General features: G+C 38.3%; 1 protein-coding gene across 8 annotated transcripts in view; it reads left to right on the top strand.

Moving 5' to 3' along the window:
- The window catches only part of atp11c (ATPase phospholipid transporting 11C), an 81,319-nt gene that overhangs the window by 14,494 nt on the left and 41,040 nt on the right, over positions 1-25,785 (top strand). For 7 of the 8 annotated variants that reach the window (XM_067386957.1, XM_067386947.1, XM_067386920.1 and 4 more), the window contains exon 2: positions 24,757-24,876. In XM_067386957.1, coding sequence (XP_067243058.1) covers positions 24,757-24,876 — 120 coding nt within the window. Of the gene's footprint in view, positions 1-7,494; positions 7,659-24,756; positions 24,877-25,785 lie in introns of all 8 variants that reach the window. The other variant, XM_067386929.1, reaches the window with a different exon arrangement.

Here is a 25,785-nt window from a genome sequence, read left to right as displayed (position 1 = left end):
AGCATCCTGGTCTATCTCTAAAAGCAAGGCTGAATTCTCAGTTTGTCATTTTAAATAATTTACGTGGCTCGTTTTTAAAATTCTCCTCACAGCGTTCCTCCCTTTCCAGCTGTGTATCGTCACCAGGCTTGTGGACTTGAAATGCATTCCTGTCATGATATATTTATAAAGCCTCATCCTGAGATTCCCTGTGTTGTGCCCTAGCTACCGGCAATACCCCAAGAGCACTCTTGCCACAATGTGAAGAGAATAATGAAAAGTGTGAGTGTGTGTGAAAGGAAAACAGAAGATGTGAGTTAGTGTTTCTTGGTACTTCTGCTTCTACAGGCAAAAATAAGACATTTTCCACTTATACCAGCAAAAGCAAAAGGACCCATTACCTGGCCTTGATGCACAGCCACACAGCTACACACACACACACACATACACACACACACACACAGACACACACACACACAGGTTTGTTTTTTTGTGAATTGTGGGGACATTCCATAGGCGTAATCGTTTTTATACTGTACAAACCGTATTTTCTATCCTCCTACACCAACCCTACCCCTAAACCTACCCATCACAGGATCACATTTTTACTTTCTCACAAAAACTCATTCTGTATGATTTATAAGCCTTTTGAAAAATGGGGACATGGAGTAATGTCTTCTTGTAATACCTATGTCATACCCATGTCATTATACACATTTGTGTCCTGATATGTCACAAAAACGCACGCGCACACAGAGTTCCCGGTTAAATAACGGGCTCCAATGAGAACCGGATGAGCCCACGCTGGAGCTTTCCCATCAGTCCGCTGCAGGGAAAGAAATGAATCTTTACTCAGCTCAACGTTGCCTGCGAGTAGAGCCATGGCCCTGCAGCTCAAACCACTTGCCGCCTCAGCAACTTGGATGCGCCGTAGCGCACATTAGTTTCCTTTTTCTGTTACACTTTTCTGACAGAGCTAGCTTTTTCTCTGTCCCTTCAAATGCAATTTGCTGTAATTAATTGAATGGTAATTACAGTCCATGATGCTCAATGTATAGTAAAAGTTAATGGTATCAGAGCCACAAGAGCTGAGATGCTGATTTTTTTTTCCCCACGTGTCAGCATTTAGATGCAAATATCCAATGTTGAATGGTAGCTAGAACGACTCCCTCTTTTGCATCATTCCTTCCTCTGTCCCTCCCCCTCTTTTTCTTTCTCTGGGATGAAAGCCACAGTGCAGTCAAAATGATTAGTTTATCCAAAGATGCACCGTGCAAAGAAAGAGACATGTACCTAAATTAACACCATGGTGGATCCCTGCAACATGCTAGCTGAGAGGTTGCTCAATTGTGTATATGCAATCTCTTGTACTGTAGATTTTGTAGTGTGTATTTATATACCTTTTTTTTTTTTTTTTTTTTTTTTCGATGCGGGCATTTAAAATGTTGTCTTTCTTGAGACACTTCCCTGAAATCCTTCTGACTTTTTTTTTTTTTCAAACAGAATTCTTACATTTTAGTTTTCTGTCAAGTGTCAATTAAATAAAATTATCTATAATTACACACCCACACACACACACACTTTGTACATTTTTGCCATTGTTTTTTTCTCTCATCATATTTTCATCAGCATTGTTTTAAAAAAGCATTTTAATAAATGCTGTTGTTAGTTTGCCTTCATTATTGTCTACAAAATCAGAAACCTTTGACAAGAAATACTGTTATTTTGTCAAATGCTGAGCATCCATGGTTGATTTTGCAGATCAAGTTAAAAAACATTTCATAGCTTTTTTACGTGTTCTTAAAGAGAACATGAAACATTATTCACAGTCCCTTTAACTTTCAGAATGAGGATTTTCAGAGAGAAATCGTGTAGAGCAGGACTTTTGAGTGGATCAATGTGGATATGCTGATACATGTATGGAATAATGCACGCTGTCGGGGTTTATTGTGTTAGTGACTGGCTGACTGTACATTTTTACTGCTTATTACATGACTACAAATATAGATTAGTAAACCGACCTTAGATTGATTGGAGTTAAAATTTGTTACGTGAGAAGAAAGATGTGAAGATATAAGAGAATGAAACTAGCATAGCTATACAGCAAATCAGTTGTCTTAGACAATGAATTGCAGTTTTTATTCAAAAACATTTGACTGAAATATGACCAAGCAGATTCAAAGAGAAGAATATAAATAATGCTTAATAAGATTGTAACCCACATGTGAGACCTGATGAATTGTGTACAGTACGGGACGGTAAGAAAGTAAATGGTCATAGATTTTGCTTTTGTGTTGTCCTGAAGTGTCATAATGTCTGTAATCATGACTAATGAATGTAACAATGCCTGTTATCTCCAGTAATGTTCATAAACAAGTTCCCAGCCTCACTGACAGCAAGCTGTCATCACAAGTCACATTCTCTTTGTGCAGACAACAGCACGGTGGCTTCCTGTTGTTTTCTTCCCCTCAGCTTTTCCTTAAACTTTCACCTCTCTCACATCCCTCTGTAATCTCACATGTCTCTGCAGAGTCCAGCTAAGAACTGGGATTGAGCCAAGCAAGCTCAGAGCTGTTGCATTTTCACTTGAAGTTCAGAGCAAGAACAGGCTTGTCTTCAGCTTGGTTTTGGGAACACAACTTTATATAATTTCAGTTGGTGAAGCGAATAAATAAAAGATCTCAAACAAAAGGCATCAGCAGTGACATCACTTGCCGTGAAAACTGATCTTGCGCATAATTTGAGTGTGCAGTACCAAAAATTCCCAGATGCAGTTCAGTTTTACTTTCTTTTTTCTGCTTCTATCCTTTTTCGTCTCTCTATCAGTGAGGCCATGTTAATATAGGCCAGGCCACAGTACAAAGTGTCTACTGCTGCACCGCTGCTCAGACTTCTCTCACTACCAGTCTTCACTTCATCGTGTCGTGGTGCTATTAATATCCTCCTTATGCCACCCTGTATTCTGCATGTGATGGAGAATAAAAGACTTAGGAGTCAGTACCAAGGCATTGTGGGATCTGCTATACTCCATGGTGACTACTATCGGTCTAAAATATGATGAATGAAGGTGGTTAAGCCTTTTATTCAGGTTTATTATCAGGTAATGTGCAGAACGTATAGAAGCAGCAGCTGAAATCCTAATGTAAGGCTGATGATGTTGATATTACTTGATGTATTTCATTTTTCCCCCATGAAAGCACAATCTAAATCAGATCTAAATGATGTTCTGTGCCAGATATATTGATAATTAAATTTTAGTTGTGTAAATGTAGTCTTGATGTCGAAATAATGAGGGTTTTGTTTCGATTTGTGGGAACCTCGGCACTCCCTTGCATCACTAGCTTGTTTTATTTGGCTTCAAGCTTGTTGAATGTTTTGCCGTTATTGTAAAGCACAGAGCTGGCACTGTGAGTGCTGGCCACGACACTCGGTTCAGAGACACGGGGATCATAATTGGACATGTCTACACACCTTTTAATACCTTTACTTTTTTCTTTAAAGAAGTGTGTGACTTTCTTATTGTGCAATGGTAATGGCAGGCTCAATCCTTTGGTGCAAATTCACTTCCTGTCAATATTTTAATCGAAATTAAGAATGACTCTCGATAGTCTTGGTATTATCAGTGACAGTGGATTATTATATTATATTATATTAATTATATTATATTAATTATATTATATTATATTTTATATTATATTATATTATATTATATTATATTATATTATATTATATTATATTATATTATATTATATTATATTATATTATATTATATTATATTATATTATATTATATTATATTATATTATTTTTTTAATAATATTAAATAGTTTTATATAATATTAACTGTATAATTTAAATCTTTAAAAATTGATGCAAGAAATAGTTTTTAATAATTAATATTTTTAAAGGGTACATAACACACATCGGCCAATCTCATGCTAATCTTGAGTACCTATAGAGTATTAGTGCATCCTTCATATTTCAAAAAAGTCTTTTAGTTTTATCAGATTTATAAAAGAAAGATACGCTGTACCGAGTATGTAAACAGCCAAGCTCCTTTAGGCGTGTGACGTGGACGAAGCTGAAGAGTCATGAGTACAAAGCTATCGATGGTCAGGTAAACATGCATTTAAACACACAATACCATTGCATTATCCTTGGATAACTTTTGATTCATTATACGGGTTGTGTTTTTTACATTATATGCATATACGTGCCGACTGCCAACAAACAGACATTTGATGCAGTTCCGACTCATGACCGGGATTTTTTAAATGCTGGGGCCGCTGCATCTTTCAGTTTTAAATGATCTGTAAATCCAGCGTCGAACAGGGCCTTGTTTATAAAACCATTAGCGCTGATCCTGAGGGCTCGAGCAGCCACGGAAAACATGAGATATTCTCCATTCATTTTAACCAATAAAAAAATGTATTGCAACTTTCAGACATAACTTTATCCTTATTTTGATAAGGCACTTTCTATGGTTATTTTAATGATAAATGTCATGAGTGCATCAATGTCATGCATGAGCACAAATCTCTCAGCTCAACTGTTCACTTAACGCTGGGTTCTTTGGGAAGCAAGGTTATCTTTCCTTCAAAATCAAAAACACACTTCTTTGGTGAGATTGTTGATTTTGTGGTCTAAAAACAAAGTGACAAATCTTTCTCGAGCACGTCCTGTGCAGCACTGCCGACGACTTCCATAGCCCAAACAAAGCGCAATGATGGGCGTGCTTTTGCTCTCGCTCTGGTTGATGTATGCGCACACTCTTCCCGGAGAAGTGCCCATATATGAAATTCTGCCCTTTATTATGTAATACAGGGCCATACTCGAAAAAAAAAAAAAAAATCGACCTCGTTTTTTGAAACTTTGGCCGTTTAGCAAGGGAATCCAACTTTTTAACCGTGTGAATAAGTCAGAATGCATGAAATAGCATTAGACCCACCCTTTAAGAGGTTTTAAGAGACATATTTAAGGCCCTATAAAATCCGTTTTAATTTTTTTACCAAATTCCGTTTTATTTTTCCCAAATTCCATTTTTTTCTGTTTTAATTTTTCTGAATTCTGTTTTTTTCCGTTTTATTTATTTTTTGACTCCATTTTAATGGTTAAATTAAATTTTAGTAATCAAAAAGCATGTCTAATTAATTGAAATAATGAATCTTGTCCAATTTACCAACAATTTAATAAAAGTTTAACAAAAAAATTACATTTTTTAGGGCCCTATGATAAATGTTTTATTCTTTCCCCTCAACTTTTATTTTTACCAAATTCTGTTTTCTGGATTCCATTTTAATGGTTTAATTCCATTTTAATAATCAAAAAGCATGTCTAATTAATTGAATTCTTAAAAACAACAATATTTATTACTTAAAAAATATATTTTTATGATTTTTTTTTTTTCAGAAGTTCTATTGTGTATTTAAATTTTTCTGGCAGTCAAATGAACGCACACCATTCAATTGATCTTTTAATCATGAAGTTAAACTTTTTTTTGTCAAACAATGTGCTGCACTGCAATGAGCTTTACTGTTAAAATTAAAACATGGAAGAAACACTGAGATTATTGTTTAAAAATATATTTTAATAATTTATTGTTAAATTAATTTATCTAAATTCTACTGTACAATATGTTTGTCAAGTAAAATCGAACTTTTATTTTGAATAGAGCTTTGAGTTTCTCTGTTTATGACGGTAGTTTTCTCAAACGAAGTGGTTAAATGCTGATTAAGTGACTTTCAGAGTGGCTCTGGAGATGAATTTGTGCATTCATATAGTGAGGCGACAGAGGACAAAAACACCGCGAGCGTCGCATGTGCTTCAGCATGTGTGTGGCCTCGCGCGAGCCTTGAGGCGGTGTGAGGTAAATGAAACCACACTTCCGCATCATTCGTTTCAGAGCCACACAGGCATGCAGGATTCATGTTTCAATAGTCTTTTTGCGGTTTAAATATGCGATTTAAAGGAACACTCCACTTTTTTTGAAAATAGGCTCATTTTCCAACTCCCCTAGAGTTAAACAGTTGAGTTTTACCGTTTTCGAATCCATTCAGCCGATCTCCGGTTCTGGCGGTACCACTTTTAGCATAGCTTAGCATAGTTCATTGAATCTGAATAGACCGTTAGCATGGCGCTTAAAAATGAACAAAGAGTTTTGATATTTTTCCTATTTAAAACTTGACTCTCCTGTAGTTAAATTGTGTACTAAGACCGACGGAAAATAAAAAGTTGTGATTTTCTAGGCTGATATGGCTAGGAACTATACTCTCATTCAGGCGTAATAATCTGCTTGCACAGGGAACGTGCCTTGCAACCATGGAGACGTATGTGAGAGTCGCTGCGTAATATCATTGCACTGCTGCAGCCATGATACGGCAGCAAAGTTCCTTGATTATTAGAAAATCGCAACTTTTCATTTTCTGTCGGTCTTAGTACACGATTTAACTACAGAAGAGTCAAGTTTTAAATAGGAAAAATATCAAAACTCTTTGGTCATTTTTAAGCGCGATGCTAACGGTCTAATCAGATTCAATGAACTATGCTAAGCTATGCTAAAAGTGGTACCGCCAGAACCGGAGATCGGCTGAATGGATTCGAAAACGGTAAAACTCAACTGTTTAACTCTAGGGGAGTTGGAAAATGAGCCTATTTTCAAAAAAAGTGGAGTGTTCCTTTAATTTAAGTGTACTGACCTGCTTTTAATTCATTCATCAAAAATTTGACAAATTCTGTGACATTCCGCGTTATATAGTAAATTCCGTTTTTATGAATGGATTCCGCAATTCCGTGACTTATTTTGTTGAATTTAGGAGTTTACAAACTCATATATGTCCGTTAAGAGCTGTTTGGGTCTCTAGAAACATGCCCTTTTGGACTTGTTCAACTTTGCCCAGATGTTAGCATAAGGTTATGAGCTAAGAGCAGTTAGTGGGTGTTGAATGGTTTCATACAGAATTTATAAAGCAACTTACACTTTACTCCAAGTCTCTAAATCCGAGCAGTTATTTTAAGCGCTCAGTCCCTTTCTTTTCCCCAACAGTGCTCTTAATTACTAGGTCCTTTTTCAGTGTAGCAACAGTCTTGTTCCTCTGGTAACCAGTGTCTCCCTCTGTCATTGTTCGACCGCACATGCAGACGAAGCATCCTTGCATATTTAAGTATGCAAATTAATATGCAAAGTCAGTAGTAGACCATTTGTTTTGCCATTTGTTTGTGGTTGTTTCTACAGAAGTGGGCCGGCATCTCATCAGTGTTGGGCCACGAGATCTCCTCTGACATCCACTTTCAGGAGTATTTAGAAGCTCATTGTTCACTCAGTCATTCACACTCAACTAGCCTGTTCTTTTGCTCTCTGGCTGTCACTGTCACTTTGATGCCCTCGTCTTCTTGCCCTGTTTTCGTACTATAGATTGCCTGCTGCTCTGAATGTCAGTGGTGCAATATCACTGTGGATATAAACTACTTTATTTGTCACTGCTTTCATCTGCTTGTCTTGTGTTTTTGTGTAATGCAGGGAATCTGGTTCATATAGGTTTCTGGAAAGGTGAAGAGCCATTGGCGTTGATGGACGATCAAGGGCTGTGCTTTTCTACATGTCAGCTGAGCACATTTGAAATGCAAAACATTGACTGACTGAATAAAAATGGCGAAGTGCATTGTATGGAAATCCCCATTTCGGTGAACCAAATTCTTACCTTCTCACCATCTGTAGGACACAAAATTAAACATGTTTTTTATTGTTTACACTGCTTAATGTATTCACAAGCTCTTCAGGGCCTTCTCACAAGAAGCCTTGACATAGAGATTTTATGTGTGATGATGCGTTTGACTTTATACCACAAAGTGCAGTGTTTAGCTAAAAAGCTCAATTGTGGTCTCATCAGACCATAGAAACTTCTTCCAGCTGGTTTCAGATGTCCCATGTGCCTGTAGCTGCTGTCATGACATGTGACTGGTGAAGCATCCACACTGCAGTTTTCTCTCCGACCTGAAGCTTGTAACTCGTTGGTCTCTTGGTTTCTTGCACGATCACTTTTCAAGGACAGCCTGCTCTCGGTAGATTTACAGCTGTGCTGTAGTCTTTCCATTACTTAATTATTAATTTAACTCAGAGGGTGTCCAAACTGCGGCTTGCTGCCTGTTCTGATGCGGCCTGGGGATGTTTTAAAAATAGAACAGAATTTGGCCCATTATTGTGAAATTACATGACATTCTGAACACTGGGTTTATCTGTCTCATGCACCCAAATCACAACGCTTTCCTCCACTAGTACATTCTCTTCACAAGTGCCATCAGGTTCATCCACTGGTTGCTTTCTGAGCCTACTGTGTTTTTGTTCTGTAATAAAACATGAGAATGTGCATTATTAAAAGCCCTTTTAGAGTTGAACTTGGAAATATGAACCTGTTATTGATCCTTTTGACTGACTTCGTTGGTTTAAGACAAACTGAGATGTGCCTAATGAGTCTCTTAGAAACGTACCCTTTTGGACTTCAGCAACTTTATCCTGTTGTTCCTCAAAACATGTCAAAGGTGTTGAATATTTTATATATGGTATGCACTGTAATGAGTGAAGGGTGCTTTCACACTACCACTTTTATTGCGTACCCGGGTTCGATTGATGTCAGAGTTCGGTTTGTTTGGATGATGTGAACACTGTTTTTGAAACTCGTGTGCACACCCTTGAACTGTATCTGAGTCCGCATAAAATGGGTGGTCTGGGGACCTGTTCTTTTTAAACTCTTTTGGTCTGGTTTGCTGCTGATATGAAGCCAGTCGTACTAAATCAAAGAAGTGAACCGCTATTGATGACGTATTTGTTTGATAAAACTTGTCGTTCAATTTCCTGACGAGCGTGACTGACCCACTGCAAGCAGAGAGAATCTCATTTGTGCTCGCCTTCTGCAGAAATGGACTCCCGCGTACTTTAGAACATTTGCAGCACATTAATGGCAGGTAGACGCAAGTGTTATGTGCTGATGCTTAGAAAACAAAACCAAAGGTTTGAAAACTAAAATATAAAAGTGAGGTGAGCAACGCTACGCATTTTGCTACCTTCTCCTGCATTGTCGTTACAAAGCAACATGGGGTAAATAGCTGCTGCTTTGATGCTAACGCACCGCGGTTCGGACCAAAATAATATAATGTGAACACAATCCAGTGGGGTTAGGGGGAGGGGGAAGCAATCAAACTAGGGTTTGGACCAGGCAATCGTACCAAATGTGAAAGCACCCTTACTTGTGCTAAAATTTTGGGTTCAGTAAGTTTTTAAGAATGTTTTTGAAGGAAGTCTTGCTCAAGTTATACTCACCAAGGCTGCAATTATTTAATCAGAAATAAAGTGAGCTTAGTAATATTGTGAAATATTGTTACAATTTTATATAACGGTTTCTATTTTTTTTTTGTGATGGCAAAGCTGGATAGTCAGCATCATTACTCAAGGTGTCTTCAGTGTCATGTGATCTTTCAGAAATCATTCTAATATGCTGATTTGATGCTCAAGAAACAACAATTGAGAATTTTTGGTGTGTGTGGAAAATGTTATTTTTTTAGGATTCTCTGATGAATAGAAAGTTCACAAGAACAGTGTTTATTTAAAAAAAAAAAAAAACTTTTGTAACAATGTAAACATCTTTACTGTTGATTTAAACTGTAACCAGTAAAGTTGAACTGTACAGTTCACCAATTTATTGCGTCCTTGCTAAATACATTTTAATTACTTTCCAAAAATAAATATTACTGACTCAAAACTTCTGAACAGTATTGCATATTACAGAGAGACACAACATTGATCAGTCTACTTGCTCAAATTCAGAGGATTCAAACTTTGTTGGCCCATCACGTGGGTGGTCACTAAGGTCTTCTGAGTGGCTATTAGCATGTTTTCGAGGATGTTCTGGATGGTTGCTGGGTAGTAGCTTACTGGCCCAAGTCGAGTAAATATGTGGAATTCTTTTTCTTCGTTGTTTATTATTTGCCAGGCAAAAATCATAAATTCAGTGGCTTGAATAAGTAATAGAACAGCCATGCAGTTCAAATACATAAGTATTAACAGTCGTAATAGTGATGCTTGCCTTAGCAAGCACTGCTAATTATAAATGTAACATGCCTTCCTGTCAAACAGAGAGAACTGATATGACTTACAGCAATCAATTGTTAATTCGGCTGTTATTGCATGCACAGCAGTGTGGTGGATAGAGGGCACGCCATCACTCTTTCATCTTTCAATTCACTCTTTATTTACTGCCGAGAAACAATGAACGTGAGGTGCAACAGCTTAGGGTTCAGGAAGTGTATTTTTAAATGATATATCAGAGATCATTTCTCATCCCATTGCTCAACAGCGATGCAATCAATCATTTGCTGAGAGAGTTACTCCATCAGAAGCTGACTCTGTGTTTTTCTGCAACTTTAAAACATTTCATCAGAATATTCATTACAGTTCCAGGTGCCTGGACGGCAGGAGCAGCTCAGCTTGGCAATTTTGTCAGAAAGCCTCATTTATTTTACCTGAAAATAAAATATAAAGCCTTAAAAGCAGAAATAGGCATGGGGATCATGAGCCATGACTGTGCAATCTGTGGGATGTCCATTTATCAAAGGTAGCTATTTAAAAAAACAAACAACAACAACAAAAAAGAAAAAAACACGAGTACAGGATGTTCTAGTACATTATAGTGTGACAAAGTGGTTAAATGTGGGCATATCAGACAAATCTTTTCACACATTCTCATGCATTAAACTTTTTCCGCTAAGTTAGCTGTTAAATGTTAAAGCTTCAGTCCGTAACTATTTTTGGTTAAAAAATATCCTATTAGTACATAACCAGCCAGTGTTCAAAACTGTCTCCTTACCTTAGTCCAATTCACAACGGTAAGCTTGTAATAATGTGTTCTAATTTGAGTTGTACTGGTGGGTTTCCGCAGGAAATTCAAGCATTCAGCCATTCGTCTTTGCGCCATTACGTCACGTCTGTTTACATAAAGGAGTCCCAGCTAGTAGGCTATATCGCATGTGAGGATGTTGCTGATGGCAGATCATTTGTACTGTAGCTATGCGATTGCTAAATTTATTGTAGATTTATTTATTTTTTCTCAGTTGGTCAGCACAAAAGTGTCAGATTTTCTTATGATTTTCTTTCTAATTTTCTTTTCAGAAAATTCTTATTTTGGTCTCACTTCCAAGACTACTATCTGTGATTCTGAAGTATAGTATCCACCAGTGCGGTGACTGACAGCCACACATTCTCCTCAAAGCATTAGGTACCGCAAATAACTGCAATTGCAGGTTTCAAACAGAGATGGCGACCTTCGTTAATCTTCAGAATACAAATTAAGATATTTTTGATGAAATCTGATGGCTAAGTGAGGCCTTTATTGCCAACAAGATAATTAACACTTTCAGATACCCAGAAAGCTACTAAAAACATATTTAAAACAGTTCACGTGAGTACAGTGTTTCAACCTTAATATTATAAAGTGACAAGAATAAAAAAAATTTCAAAAATAAAAAATCTTTTGTTTGATGTCTTAGAACAGGGCTGCCCAGTCCTGTTCTGTGAATTTCAGCTACATCCCTGCTCCAACACATATGTCCATAATTATCAAGTGTTCCTGGAGATCTTAATTAGCTGCTTCAGGTGTTTTTTATCAGGGTTGAACTTTATAGGAAGGTAGATATCCAGGAACTGGATTGGGCACCCCTGTCTTAGAATATAACATATAAAACATATAGACCACTTTTTTTTTTTTTTTTTAGAGCTTAATTTTTCATTTTTTGGAGCTTGACAGCCCGTGGTCACTATAAACAGTGTTATATAAGAAAAATTTCAAGTTAAGTTTTGTATGTTCAAAGGAGAAATTACAACAATTGAGTTTGAAATGATGTGAGGCAGAGTAAATATTGACAGAATTTTATTTCTTTGAGGAACTACTCTAAGTGCGCTTGGTTTTTTCCCTCAGTCATGGCGCACTTCTGCTTTCTTCTGATTTGAATGTCGATCTCAAGACGTGAGCTGTCTGCATCTGAGTAAGTGGTCAGCAGCTGTAACGCTGGCACAGACTGAATGCTTCTTTATGTTTCCATTGAAATCACAGCACTCTGAGGCCTGGGACAACTGCTGTGCTTGTGCATTTATTTGAAACCGTGTAAACATGATGTCTTTAAAGTCTAATTTGATATAGTAATGATACGGTTCACTCAATTCCCCAATGTCATGTTTATTCAATGGCAGCTGTGTTGGGTCTCAATTGAGCAAACAGTGTTTGTGTTATTGATCCTTCATTCCTTTAGACAGTTGGGGAGAGTGGGGTAAGCTGTGCCACATTTTATTGATTATTGACGAGACCAATATAATAGTATTTTCTGTATTTGGATGCAAAGCTTACTGTTAGTTGAACCATTGGCATACTGTAAAGTGTTAGTTCAGTTTAAAATGAAAATATCTAGCTTCCACCATGCCGCCTTCCGTCTTCAACTTACGGAAAAAGCGCAACAGTTTCAGTTATGCTTTTTTTGAGTAAGTTGAATACGGAAGGCGGTCTGGCGGAAGCTAGATGTTTTACTTTATTTTACTTTACCTAGGATGGCTTGAGGGTGAGTAAATCTTGGGCTAATTTTCATTTTAAAGTGATTTAATCCTTTAAAGTTGGTTTGACAACTTATTTTATTTTAAATTAACATTTTAAAACGTTAGTTTTCACATTTTTCATTTTTCTCATATTCATCTCTCAATCATAGACGGCTGAATATGATAGGCCTTAATAAATGGTTGCGTGACACAAATTGTCATTGTTCTAGATTAAATGGACAACATGGTTTACCCACTGACACATTTTACCCCACTCTCCTTTATAGGCTAATGCGTTCCTGGAAGCAAGAGTTTACTATACTGGTGCGCTCAAACTATGCATTTGATTCTTTTTCTCAGTCAGCAATTGTAGTGGCTCTTTGAGGTCTGTCCGAGGTCACATTTCACACATCGCTTTTCTTACATTAGCGCCTCCATTGTTTGGCCTTGAGTAAGCGTTTGTGAAAAGAGTATAGCCAATGTGTAGCATTTCGAAAATGAAACGGGGCCCTATATTCTGACACTCATTATGTTTAACACTGACCTCCCTTCAAAATCAATGGCAGTTCAATGGCACTGTTCTTATCTCTCCTGTCCCCTGGCTTTTTTCCATCTTACACTGTCTTTCTGAACCATTCTGGGTTTTTTTTTTTTTGCCTGTCATTTGTATTCTCTTAACTATCTATGTCTGTTTTGACAGTGTTCCCAGAATGATGTTGCTGTATCATTCTGTCTGTTGTTGAGTAACTAAGATTTATACTGAGGCCTGTCAGTGTTTGCTTACCGGGTAACCTTGAGACAGCGCTGTAACGTTGATCTTGTGGTTAATGACTTCCAATGAGAGATACACAAGAGAGATGAGCAAGATTAGTTTAAAACACAGGTTCACTGACCTACACTCTTAACCCCGCACAGAAATCGATCACTATCAGAACTGAACTTTTACACACATTCCTCTGTATTCACTTTCCTGAAAACAGTTTTTAGAAAATGTAATTATTTCTTTAAGGTTGGTTTCATGAGAACTAGTGTGAAGATAATTAAATAATGCCAAATTTACACTGTAAACACTGTTTGAGTCAGAGCAGTCATAATTTAGTCTGGCTTTTATGCAGCATTATGTCTTTACACAGAATTTTGAGCAGGCACAGATCAGCCTTAAATTAGCTGTATGCCTTAAAAGGCATTGTTGCTGGATTTGTCAAAGGTAGTGACTCTGAGGACCCAGTTCACTCAACAGTTGTCTTTGTCTTATTCACATACCGTATGTGCTACACCATGAATATTTCAAAAGTTATTGTCATTCTTACCTGGAAAACACATGAGTGCAAATGAGGCTCACTGGATAGAATATAGAAGTGCAGATTCATAATGTCAATGTTTGTCACTGTCTTCTTGGGGAAAGGCAGTTATATTTGCTGTGTATGAATGAATGGTTTTCATGATATTAAAGTTTCTTTCATTAAATGTTACAGAGAATAACAGAAGAACAAAAAAAATAAAAACAGTTGTCTTCACAATAGCCTGACCTGTTTAAGTCAGGGTCAGACTACTGGAGTTTTAGGCCGATTTATCCATGGTTTTTCCCTCCTGACAAACTTGAGAAAAAAAAATCTTGTCCGTGACATTGTTTGGTTTTGAAGTTCGGTGTAGATTATCTGGTAATGTGAGGCATTTACAGAAATCTTTAACTTCCCGATCTGCTTGCACACACATCGGGGCTGTCCCGATTTTATCAAACTTGTTTGATATTTAGGATTTATTTATTTATTTTTGATTTTTATTTTTCACAATAGCCAACAAGAGAAGTGATTAGGGATGCACCGATATGGAAAATTTTGGCCGATACGATAACCGATTCTTAGTTTGAAAGCCGATAACCGATATATTGGCTGATAAATCTAAATTCATTTTTTAAAGTGGGTTGTAATGCTATTTCATGCATTCGGACTTATTTACACTTTTTAAAGAGTTGCATTCTCATGCTAAACATGGACAAAGTTTCAAAACACGAGTTGGACATGACGGAGTATTTCTGTGTCAAATATACAACTTCCGGTTGTGGACATTTTTCACCGAATTTTTTTTTGAGTATGCCCTGTATCACGTAATAAAAGGGTGGAATTTCTTGTATTGGTACTTCTCCCTGATGAGCGTGCACACACACATCACCCATGGCAAGAGCACGCCCATCAACGCGCTTCGTTCGGGATACGGGAGCCGAGAGATTTTTCAGTAATGGCTGTGTCCCAATTCAGGGGCTGCACCCTTTGAAGGCTGCATACATCATCGAGGCAGTCTCATTTAAGAAAAATAACTGTTAGATTGCAAAGTAAGAAAGAAATTACAGTATTTTACATCTCACAATGTATATGTCAATTTTATTACGGTTACTTTTCTGAAATATGACATCCTTGATGACATATACAGCCTTCAAATGCGATCTCCGAAGGATGCAGCCTCCGAAATGAGATGCAGCTCCTGTCATCAAAGGAGTGTGTTTTTGGTTGTGAGGAAAAGATTTGCCCATAAGGACCCAGCGTTAAGGGAACAGTGGATGAAGTTTGTTTTTCCGGGGCAGCAACAGAGTTGTGCATGTATGTTTGTTTGTTCCCTGGATTTCGGTGATAAATACTTTGTAAACAAGCCCCTTTTGGTGCTGGATTTGCAGATCGCAGGTGGTGAGTAAAGCTGCATCAGATGTCTTGTGTTTTGTTGGAAGTCTGCACGCAAATGCATAAAATGTAAACAACACAATTGTTTTTGTTCCCTTTTCATTTATACTGATGTCACAGCTTGCAGACATCTCTACGCAAAAGCTGCGCGCGCTCGTGACTCTTTAGCTCTGACCATGGCACTGACGGTAGGCACGCCTCCAGGAGCTTTGCTCGGGAAGACTCTGTACAGCGTTGTGTACAGTTGTGTATAAATATGATAAAACTAAAGACTTTTCGGAGATATGAAGGATGCATATGTACTCAAGATTAACATGAGATTATGTATAATATAATAATACAATTTTTGAGAGCCTGATTACAAAGACAAAAGTTTCACCATTAAAAGCCATGTCTTAAGCACACAATTATAATGTTCTCAAAATCGCCTTGCTTTTGAACACACCGGTTGAGTTTAGAAAGCTGCTAGCAAATTTAAACATTACCTTTTGATGTCAATGACGATCTGCTACTTATGTTTACATCTGCTTACCCGTGATATGATGTGAGGTGCTCCCCCTGGCACGATGATCTTAATATCTTGTAGCGTGTGATGTGCAACAATTTTTTCAAATCTTGTAGTGCATGTGTGTTTGAGATTTGAGAGAATCTGAGAATTTCATAATCGGTTAGGATTTAAAAACTCCTGTAGTCTGAGCCCAGCTTTAGTCTGACATTTTTTCTTTCCCCAAAAGGTTCCTTGCTTTAAAAGGTTCATTAATCTGTCTCAGACTCAGGTTATCCAAGAGCTACTCATGAGTTTATGTGAACTGAAGCTCGTAAGGGTCATAAAAGGGAGGGGTGGGGTAGTTTTGGTAATCATGAATACATAGAATATAGAAGTGGAGATCTTTGTCAGCGTTTGACACCATGTGCTTGGTTAAAGGCAGTTATATTTGCTGAATTTGATGAAAGAGAGAATGACTAAAAATAAGAATATATAATGTGTCTTCTTCCCAATAACCTGACCAGGGTAGTTATATTTTTTTAGTGAACTGATTCTTTTTAGTCGAATAAATGTATGAATCTATCTCAAAATGATCTGTTTCTGCAATATGAAGATCACGAGAGTCTTGAGAACGAGGATGAAAGTGGGATGCCCCCAAAAAAAATAATTAAAAAATAAAAATTAATCAAAACTTGAAACAAATCACATAGGAACCGGAATCATTATAGCGCTGGGCAATATATCGCATGCGATTGTCATGCGCGTTTCGTCAGTAAAGCCGGTTCCCTGATTGCCGCTAAATCGCCATCACCTGCTTTCAAATGGAGCGGCATTTAATAGACAGAGCTATAGATCACTGACAAGCCACGCAATATCGCGTTCATTATCGAAGGCTATTCATCTGCGATATGAACGCGACATTGCGCGTGACAATCGCATGCGATATATCGCCCAGCCCTAAATCATTATATAGAAATATAATCTGAACCGTATTTGATATTTTCTAGTAAATGGAGGCTTATTCAAAAAGGACGTTTGTTTACATTTTCTAGTGATCATGGGTAGTTGTAGCTAGGAAAACATTTTTGGACTTTTTGCCTTTCAAAGTTCCCCGTCTCAATCTTTCCATTCGCTGTCTTTCAGCCATTGTCTGGCCATGTTTTTATGACGCCATTTCCCTGAAATTGCCTTTTTTGTGCCATTACCATCTGCAAAATTCCTTCAGGTGCTAAACCACACAGATAACATGAAAATAATCATCATCAGGGAAGTCATTCAAGGTGGATTCCCTCCCAAAGGCCCTTTTTCACCTCTTCCTAACCATTTGCCAGACTGTGGTTGATGTATAACTAATGAAATGAAGAGACTGTATCTGAGCAAGCATCTAACGTAAAGTGCCTCACTGAATCATTCACTTTTACGTAGCATTTTGACCTTTCTGTGAAACGCTGAAACGGCAGCCCTCACACAAGCGTCGTCACAGCTCTGATAACCTTATAATTCTGTTTAGATGTTACACAGGTCCGTATCCGTTTGCTTTCTTTTCCGAGGCCCTAGGCTGTGTTCCTTTACACCGGGTGGCATTTGGAGGTGGATTCAATCCCCTGAGCTCTGGAACCTGTGCCATTTCCTCTCTCCTCACACCTGCCCCTCCCCTCTCTGTTTAGACCAGCCTGCTTCATCCGGGCCCGGTAACACCGCATGCCACGCTGATGTGTGAAGAGCCGTCACGCTTCACAAAAACTTACATAATCCCAGGCTCTTCCTGACCGGAGAGCCAGAATACACACGTTGCGCCGCCACATATGTTTTCAGAAGAAGCCGAATTGAGAGCAGATCCAGTGGGAGATAAGAAGATGATGCAGATGAAAGGGGGAGAAACAGTCGTTGACTGTTTTAAATAGCTGTCTGCTCTGACTCAGAGCGCGGATGTGGATGAGAGAGTCTTGTATGCCGAAGATTTGCATCTAGTTTGCAGTAGATATGCACAAGCCTCTTGTTCCTCGAGGCCCTGAGTGAGGGGAGTGAGTTATCGCTCACCACTGACGCATACTGATGCACTGTGATTGAGTTCTCAGGTGATGAATACACTAATGCGAGCGATTCAGGCAGATATGCTAGAGCAAGGGATCAGTGTCTTATCTGATACATGCCGTAAGTCCTGTCGCCGAGTTCCTGAACATGTCCGGAGAGGTTGTGACAGCACTTAGCCTGTGGCCTGATGCCTACCATCCCTCTAACTGAAGGGGCAGAGGTGTGGGACAGATGATCCGACCTCACACACGCGCACGTTTTCAGCCTGTAGCTTGAATTAAACCCTCACATTCTTTCTCTCAATGCATTCTGAATTATTCACACCAACAGTTATAGTGCTGCTGCTCGCACTGTCCCAGAGAACACTGGGAGGGGGGGTGAGAAAGAGTGGGCGGTGGGTGGGGTTGAAGTGTGATGCTGAAAGCCTGCTGAGATGTGATGACAGTGTGTATTGTCTTCATCGAAACACTTAGAGACAGAAATGGCAGTGTTGGAGCGTGACTAGCTGAATGTAGATTTATAAATAGCAACGTCTCGCATATAGGACTTGAAGTCCTGATTTGTTTTGTTTTGGTTAATCTGTTCATGGTTGTAGCACTGAATCTTCCAGATTCATTTTAGTGAATCATTTTGTCGTAAACTCTCCTCTCTTTCACATTTAGCACTGGAAAGTCCAGATTTATTCCAGTCAGTCGTTTTGTCCTGAAGTGCTCTCTCTGATGTGTTGCACTGGAAAGACCTGATTCATTCTAGTAAATTGTTTGGTCTGAAAAGTTCCTCTCTCACATTTGTTATATTGCAAAGTCTGATTCAATCTAGTGAATAGTTTTGTCCTAAACTGCTATCTCTCATGTATAGCACTGGTAAGCCTTGGTTTATTATAGTGAATGATTTCATCTGTATATGTAGAACTGGAAAGTCTTGATTTTTGGCTACATTCACACTGCAGGTAAATGTGGGCCAAATCTTTTTTTTTTTTTTTTTTTTTGCCCACATGTGACTCATATCTGTTTTTCTTATGACAGTGTGAACAGTACAAACCACATGGAATCTGATCTTTTCAATTCCAATTTGTGCCTCTTCCATATGTGTTTCTAAATCTGATACAGATCAGATGTTTTGTAATGTGACCGTAGTGTGAACAGACATATTTTTTATTTTTATACGTCACTTGATATCAAGCTTCATCACGATTCTGTACTCATGGGAGTCTATTCAAAGATTTTACATACCCAACATTATCAAGACAGTTGTGAATGAATGGTAGTCAGTAGAAGGGCAGTGATTTGTCAGAACTTGTAAGTATAACAGAGACAGCTCTATAATACAAGCAAAACATGAGGGCCTGATCATAAAAGTTTCAAAACTCTGCTTTCTTTTGTCACATCATTGTCTTTATTTTTCATATTGCCTGCTGGCTTCCATGCCAGATCACACTTTAAATAAACGTGTAATCGCTTACTTTAATGCCCTCTGTGTATACTTCCGTATAGAGATGTTCCGATACCCCTTTTCCATTCCCGATACCGATTCTGATACCTGAGCTCAGGGTATCGGCTGATACCAAGTACTGGGGCCAGTTGCATAAACTTAGTCACTATATTAAGACTGTGTCTTAAGAACTAGTTTGACCAACTTGCAGTTAACCAAGGGGTAATCAATGTTATTTTTCCAATTCAAATTACACCAATCTACCTTTTTATGTAGCAGACTTTAAAAAATTGGGACCACTCTTCAAGAAAAACATTAGTGTCTAAACTTTTAAGACTAGTCTAAGTGGTTTATGCAACCGGCCCCTGATCCGATACCTGGGTGCAGGGATCTGAACGCTTTCAAGGAACACGTTGGAAAACCATCGGAAACTAATGCGATTTTGACCGGAACATAACCAGAAGCGGAAACTGAATCAGATTTAATTGTTTTGTACAGAAACGCTCATTTGAAATGGCCATTAACCGGTTAATAACGTTATTTTTTTCGTTCTATTTAATATTTTGATTTGGCAGTCAACCAATCACGAATTCAAATAGTACAGCCTATGCAAATGACGCTGACGCATCCAACGTGAGCGAAATGCCCGCGCTCACGCTCTAAAGTGAGATGCCCACGCTGACGCGCCCAGGCTCAGCTGTCAAGTCATCATAGGTTAGGTAAGTTACAATGGCAATGCCCTAATATTAGTTTTTCCAATGATATATGTCACCATTAAGGCCTACATTTAAGTGAAAATGAATGTCAAGTAGGCTAATATGCAGCTTGTTGTGCGTTTTGAAACCAGCGAAAATTACAGGATATGAAGAACATGAGTTCACACAGCTACATCACGCACATGCAGCGGTTCAGTGAACGGAGAAAACAGAATAAAACTATAGGCTTACATAACACATATACAATAAAAGGGAATATTTAGGCCTATGGGCTACATGAAATATTTCACCATGTGATTAGGTCTACATATTAACAAATCGAAAGTGGTTCATTGTGGCGCACTCCAACGATCTAGGAAAGGAAACGGACACTCTGCTTGTTTTCGTTATTTAAATGTCTTTTGTAAATGTATGAATTATGTCTGGATTTTAAATTACGACCATAAACCATAAATTACGGAGTACAGTTTAGGAAAAAAAACGTTCCAGTGGTCGCGCCGGCGCCTCATGCACGCCTCTTGTTGTCGATAATGCGAGTGAAGTACAAAGCTTACATAATAAATAGCCTAATAGTTTAGCATTCGTCTCGAAAATGGAAACAGTGGCGAATGAGAAAGGTAGGCTTCAGATTCACTTTAAATTAATTAGTTTAGCAACTTATTTAGTTTTATTTCTAATAAATAACCCTGTTTTTCACTTCTTCGCTGATTGATTTCCGATTTGCTGCGTTAAGCAAAGATAGCGGGCACAACTAGATATTAAGAAAATGGTATCGGATCGGTACATGAGTTTAATTACTCGCCGATACCGATACTAGACTTTTTTCTGGTATCGGTGGTATTTCCAATACTAGTATCGAAATCTGAACAACCCTACTTCTGTATGACAGCGCGCTGTGTGTTGCCAAATCTGTGATTTTTCCAGCATAATTGAGGTTACTTTTTCATTGTTGCCGCAGGTTGTTTTGCAACTCCGTGGGTTGAAGTGACCACAATAACACAATATTTAACCCCCAGAATGCCATTTCTACTGGGATACCCCACGGAACACGATTGGGCTAGTTTTTGTGAAGCAATTGAGTGGATTTTGTGGTAAAAACCTGGCAATCCCGTTTATGTCGTTCTTTTGCACATGCAGGTCAGTTCAGAACCATGATCTGTTCACACTGGAAATCTGATATTGGCCATATTCAGAACAATGTGAACAGATTTACAAAATATACGGAATTGAGCATTAAGGCTTGCAGTGTGAACGTAACCTTTTTTTTTTTTAAATTCCAATTCAAGTGAATCTGTTTTTTCAAAGGTAAATGAAATCGGTGGGTCTAGTTTGCAACAGTTTTTTTTAGTTTGCAAGAGTTTGCAAGAGTTTGCAACAACTCAGTTATATAAATGAGGGCATATTCAAATTTTATATCTGCATCTTATATTAATAATGTCAATTCATGAGTAATTCACTTGAATGATGTCATGTGTTTATGTCACCCTTATTGGTTTTTTCATTTGTTCGTTCATTTAAAAAACCCTCATTGTTTTAGTGCCAGAAAGGTTATCCTCAGATTAATTAAATAACATCGTCTGATAGGTGATATATTTAAAAAGATATTGCCATTTAAGTACCTTAAATGCAGTTAGCTACTTTTTTCAGTAGCTTGTAGCTTAGCAGTGAACAGTTTGAGTAGTGTCCTCAGCTCTGGTGGGAGTAATCGTAACTGCCACTTATCTCTTGCTCTTGAGGGAGACATGAAATTCATGCACGTAGCAACCCCCGCTCCTGTGATAAGCCATAATCAAGCCAATGTTGACTTGTAGGGCACAAAAGGAAAAGCTTGCACAGACCTGGCTTCCTGGCTGTCAATCACATTGTATGCTTTGTGCCAGCGTTTCCTCTGGCAATCCAATGCTTACACAGCTCTGAGTCAAGTTGTTGTCCTTTTCACGCTACAAGAATGTCCCGGGTCACGGACTTGACCACAAGGGAAACACACAGACCTGTTTCCGTGTTTCCTAGGGAATTTTTACAGTGGGAGGGCCCAAACCGCAAACCCTCTACCACACAAAATTTGGCCCAAGTACATACTAAACAAAACATACTATATTGTATAACACATTTTGATGTGTGTTAAATATAAATGGGATATTACATTTAAAACAATAAAAATTAATCTTTAACTGTGTTTTTCCTGTCAGTAATTCAAGTAATAATTTAGTAAGTTTAACAGTTAGTTAGTGAGACTGATTTATTAAAAGAAACAGCTTATAAGATTAATTTGTTCATGACCAGTTTGGGTCTGCCCTGTTCGTTTTTTTTTTTCTTTATTTTTCAGGGCGACGCAAAAGAAAGACATGCTGTCTGTTTGTTATAGTTTTATTATTTTGCGGTACCCACTCTTTTTGTCTCATTACATTCAGCTCAGACTTCAAACTCCCAACTCAGGTAAAAATATGATTTCTTTTGCTGTGATGCTGTAGATTCAGCATCTTCGCATTGTCTCTGCTGAATAGCAGTGTTGGGAAAAACTGTGTTCTGTTCATTAACTATTTCTGAAAACTCACCCCAGCTACCCCCTTTCTTGTTTTTCACACAACAATACCCAAACACTCCCTGTGCTGTGTGAGAATGACCACACATCCTCTGACCCCCATGTTACTATGTAGTAAAAAAAGAAAGAAAACCCTATAATTCATGTGATTGCATCCAGCTCTAAGAGTGAGTTCGTACAACGGTCAAATACCAAACTTGTCCATTCTCAGGAGCTTGATCACACTTTAGCTTGTGGGATTGACCCACCTCACCTTTGTTATACTTGGCTGCGTCTCTCAGTAAATTTGGAGCTGTGCTAAAGCGCGCTTTTCAAAGCTTTATAAACATTTCAGACGTTTTGTTTGTTCTTTGATTGTAGTTAGGGGTTGTTTTTATTTTTTTTTCCCTCAATGCTATGTTAGTATTTTAATTGGCCCTGCCACAAAAATATTTTTGTATCAGAAAAATATTTATTACATTTTTTTTTTTTTTTTTTTTTTAGTTAAACAATTTATGAACTAATAATTAAAATTGTAACGCAATAGGGTTAACCCCGTTTTATTGTCATTCTAGACACCGCTTTTAAACCCAGGTAAAGGAACATTTCACACTTGTACTTTAGAAGCGGGGTTAGCACTGCTTTTTACCCAGGGTTATGAAACCCTACTCTGGAGTGTGGTGCCAAACTTGTACAGTGTAAAACAATGCGGTGTTAGAATGTTGCTTAGCATCAGACAACCAATCGCGTACTTGCTTGCTTTGGACAGTCACGGAATCACTGTGCAATGTATGTAAACAGTAAATTCAGCATTTGAGAGGAAAAATGTCAAATGCTGACAGAAAACATGACAATTTGACTGAAGAAGAGACTGTTTTATTCTTACCTTTTATAGTCTGAAATGTCTAATCGGTATAAACTCGATGGAACAGTCATGTGCTGAGTTTATTCAATCAATGACACTGACACCGCAAATATGCAAATAAGAATGTTAACCAAAGGTTTAGGAATGTACAATGTGAAGTGTCATCTTATGAATACCCAGGATTAATTGTTAACCCTGGGTAAATTATGAGCAGTGTGAAATGTGAAGCAAGATAACCGTTTACCCGAGGTTTAGAATGACCCAGGGTTAAAGGGTTAGTTCACCCAAAAATGAAAAATATGTCATTAATGACTCACCCTCATGTCGTTCCACACCCGTAAGACCTCCGTTCATCTTCGGAACACAGTTTAAGATATTTTAGATTTAGTCCGAGAGCTTTCTGTCCCTCCATTGAAAATGTTTGTACGGTGTACTGTGCATGTCCAGAAAGGTAATAAAAACATCATCAAAGTAGTCCATGTGACATCAGTGGGTCAGTTAGAATTTGTTGAAGCATCTAAAATACATTTTGGTCCAAAAATAACAAAAACTACGACTTTATTCAGCATTTTCTTCTCTTCCGGGTCTGTTGTCAATCCGTGTTCACGACTCCGCTTCTTCTTATTCTTCTTTCCTGTTTTACGGCGGTTGGCATCCAGCTTATTGGTGCATTACCGCCCCCTTCTGCTCTGAAGTGTGGTTCATTGTTTGTATTTTGGTATTGCTATATTTTTTAAAATGGTGCGTAAGTGTGCATGTTGCGGGTGTCCTAATCGCCAAAAACAACAATGGCGACATAAAAGTGCATTACCAACAGCAACAGATGAAAGGATTCAATGGAATCAATTCAATGGAAAGGATTCCGGAAGAGAAGACAATGCTGAATAAAGTCGTAGTTTTTGTTATTTTTGGACCAAAATGTGTTTGATGCTTCAACAAATTTTAACTAACCCACTGATGTCACATGGACTACTTTGATGTTTTTATTACCTTTCTGGACATGGACAGTATACTGTCCATACATTTTCAATGGAGGGACAGAAAGCTCTCGGACTAAATCTAAAATATCTTAAACTGTGTTCCTAAAATGGTCTTACGGGTTTGGAACGACATGAGAGTGAGTCATTAATGACATAATTTTAATTTTTGGGTGTACTATCCCTTTAACTATTTCAAGTGTCAAAAGCCCTAATGAAAGCTATTAATTCTTGCTAACCATTTTTTGGAAGTCTGTGGCCTCCGGCGCTTGTAGTATAATGAGCTACAGAATATTACCTTGGTGGCATTTTAAATTGGAAGATTTCACAACAACACTAGCATCACCATCCTGAACAGCAAAAATGACTGTTTTCAAACATGTTACCCTGAATGCAACATTGGTCTTTTGCCATTGCTTCAGCTAATATTGCTGTGTCAGACTTTTAACTGTTCATGTAATTGACCTCTCATTCTTCCTGTTTCCCTGTGTGTCTCTGTAGTGTGGAGGAGATGAGAAGCGAGTGGACAGCAGGACAATCTATGTAGGACATCGGACATGTCCGGACACAGAGGCCTTCATCCCCTCCAAATTCTGTGACAACAGGATCGTGTCCTCCAAGGTAACTTTTGGTGTTTGTTATACTACACCTCGTCACGAATCTGAAAGCATGAGCTGGGCTGTACTTAAGCTCGCCGCAGTGTAATCAGATTTTTACAGGATAACAGCATTAGGGGTTTAGCTCCCTAGAAGAGCCTGTTTGTAATTTTCTTTAGCTTGTAATTAGCAAGTGTTGTTTAATGCCATAGCAACTGCACCACAGCGTTAACACATAAGAGATGCGTGTTAGCAGCGGCATGTGGAGAGTATGCTTCTCTCAAGCCCTGGTGTTCAGCCACCTGTTCCTCCAGGTGTGAAGAGACTTTTGGAACCCCCTGCTGTATCTGGGACCAGAAATTCCTTTTTCCACTACTCTTTCATCATTCGCTATTCACCAACTGCAGTAAATCTTACCATCCCCTGCCACCCAACGAAACACCCTAATTTGCCTGTCAGAGCAGTGCTTGAGATCCGGTTGATAAATACATAGTTGCAATTAACGTTCAAGTGTTCAGGGTGGTTGACTCTGCCCCCCTTAATCTTGTGGGACTTCCTGAATCTCCTCATTCAGTCGATAGATGAGGAGCGTTTTAAGATACGAAAGGAAGAAACGAGGGAGTAAGAAGTAATAGATTTATCAGACCTGTGGCCGTGCTGTGGTGTACAGTGATCAATTTTTCTCTGGCATGAGACTCTAAACACACTTTAATTACCTGCACTGCAATGTTTACACTTCTCTATGCATCTGCTTTGCATCTTCCCACTCAAACTCGCCGTAACCTTTACTCCATGGTATCCCTTGGATCCAGTTTTTCCCTCTAAAAGAGGTCCAAGCCTGCCACATCTTCTCGAGTTCACCTCAGTATAACATCTGCTCTGTTAGAAATGATGATGTATTCCCTTTTATCTTATTGCAGGTGCTCCACTCTGC

Source organism: Chanodichthys erythropterus, chromosome 1, assembly GCF_024489055.1.
Source record: "Chanodichthys erythropterus isolate Z2021 chromosome 1, ASM2448905v1, whole genome shotgun sequence".
Classification (NCBI taxonomy): Eukaryota; Metazoa; Chordata; class Actinopteri; order Cypriniformes; family Xenocyprididae; genus Chanodichthys; species Chanodichthys erythropterus.
The sequence above is the reverse complement of the archived record's forward strand: the minus strand, read 5'-3'. Positions and strand labels throughout refer to the sequence as shown.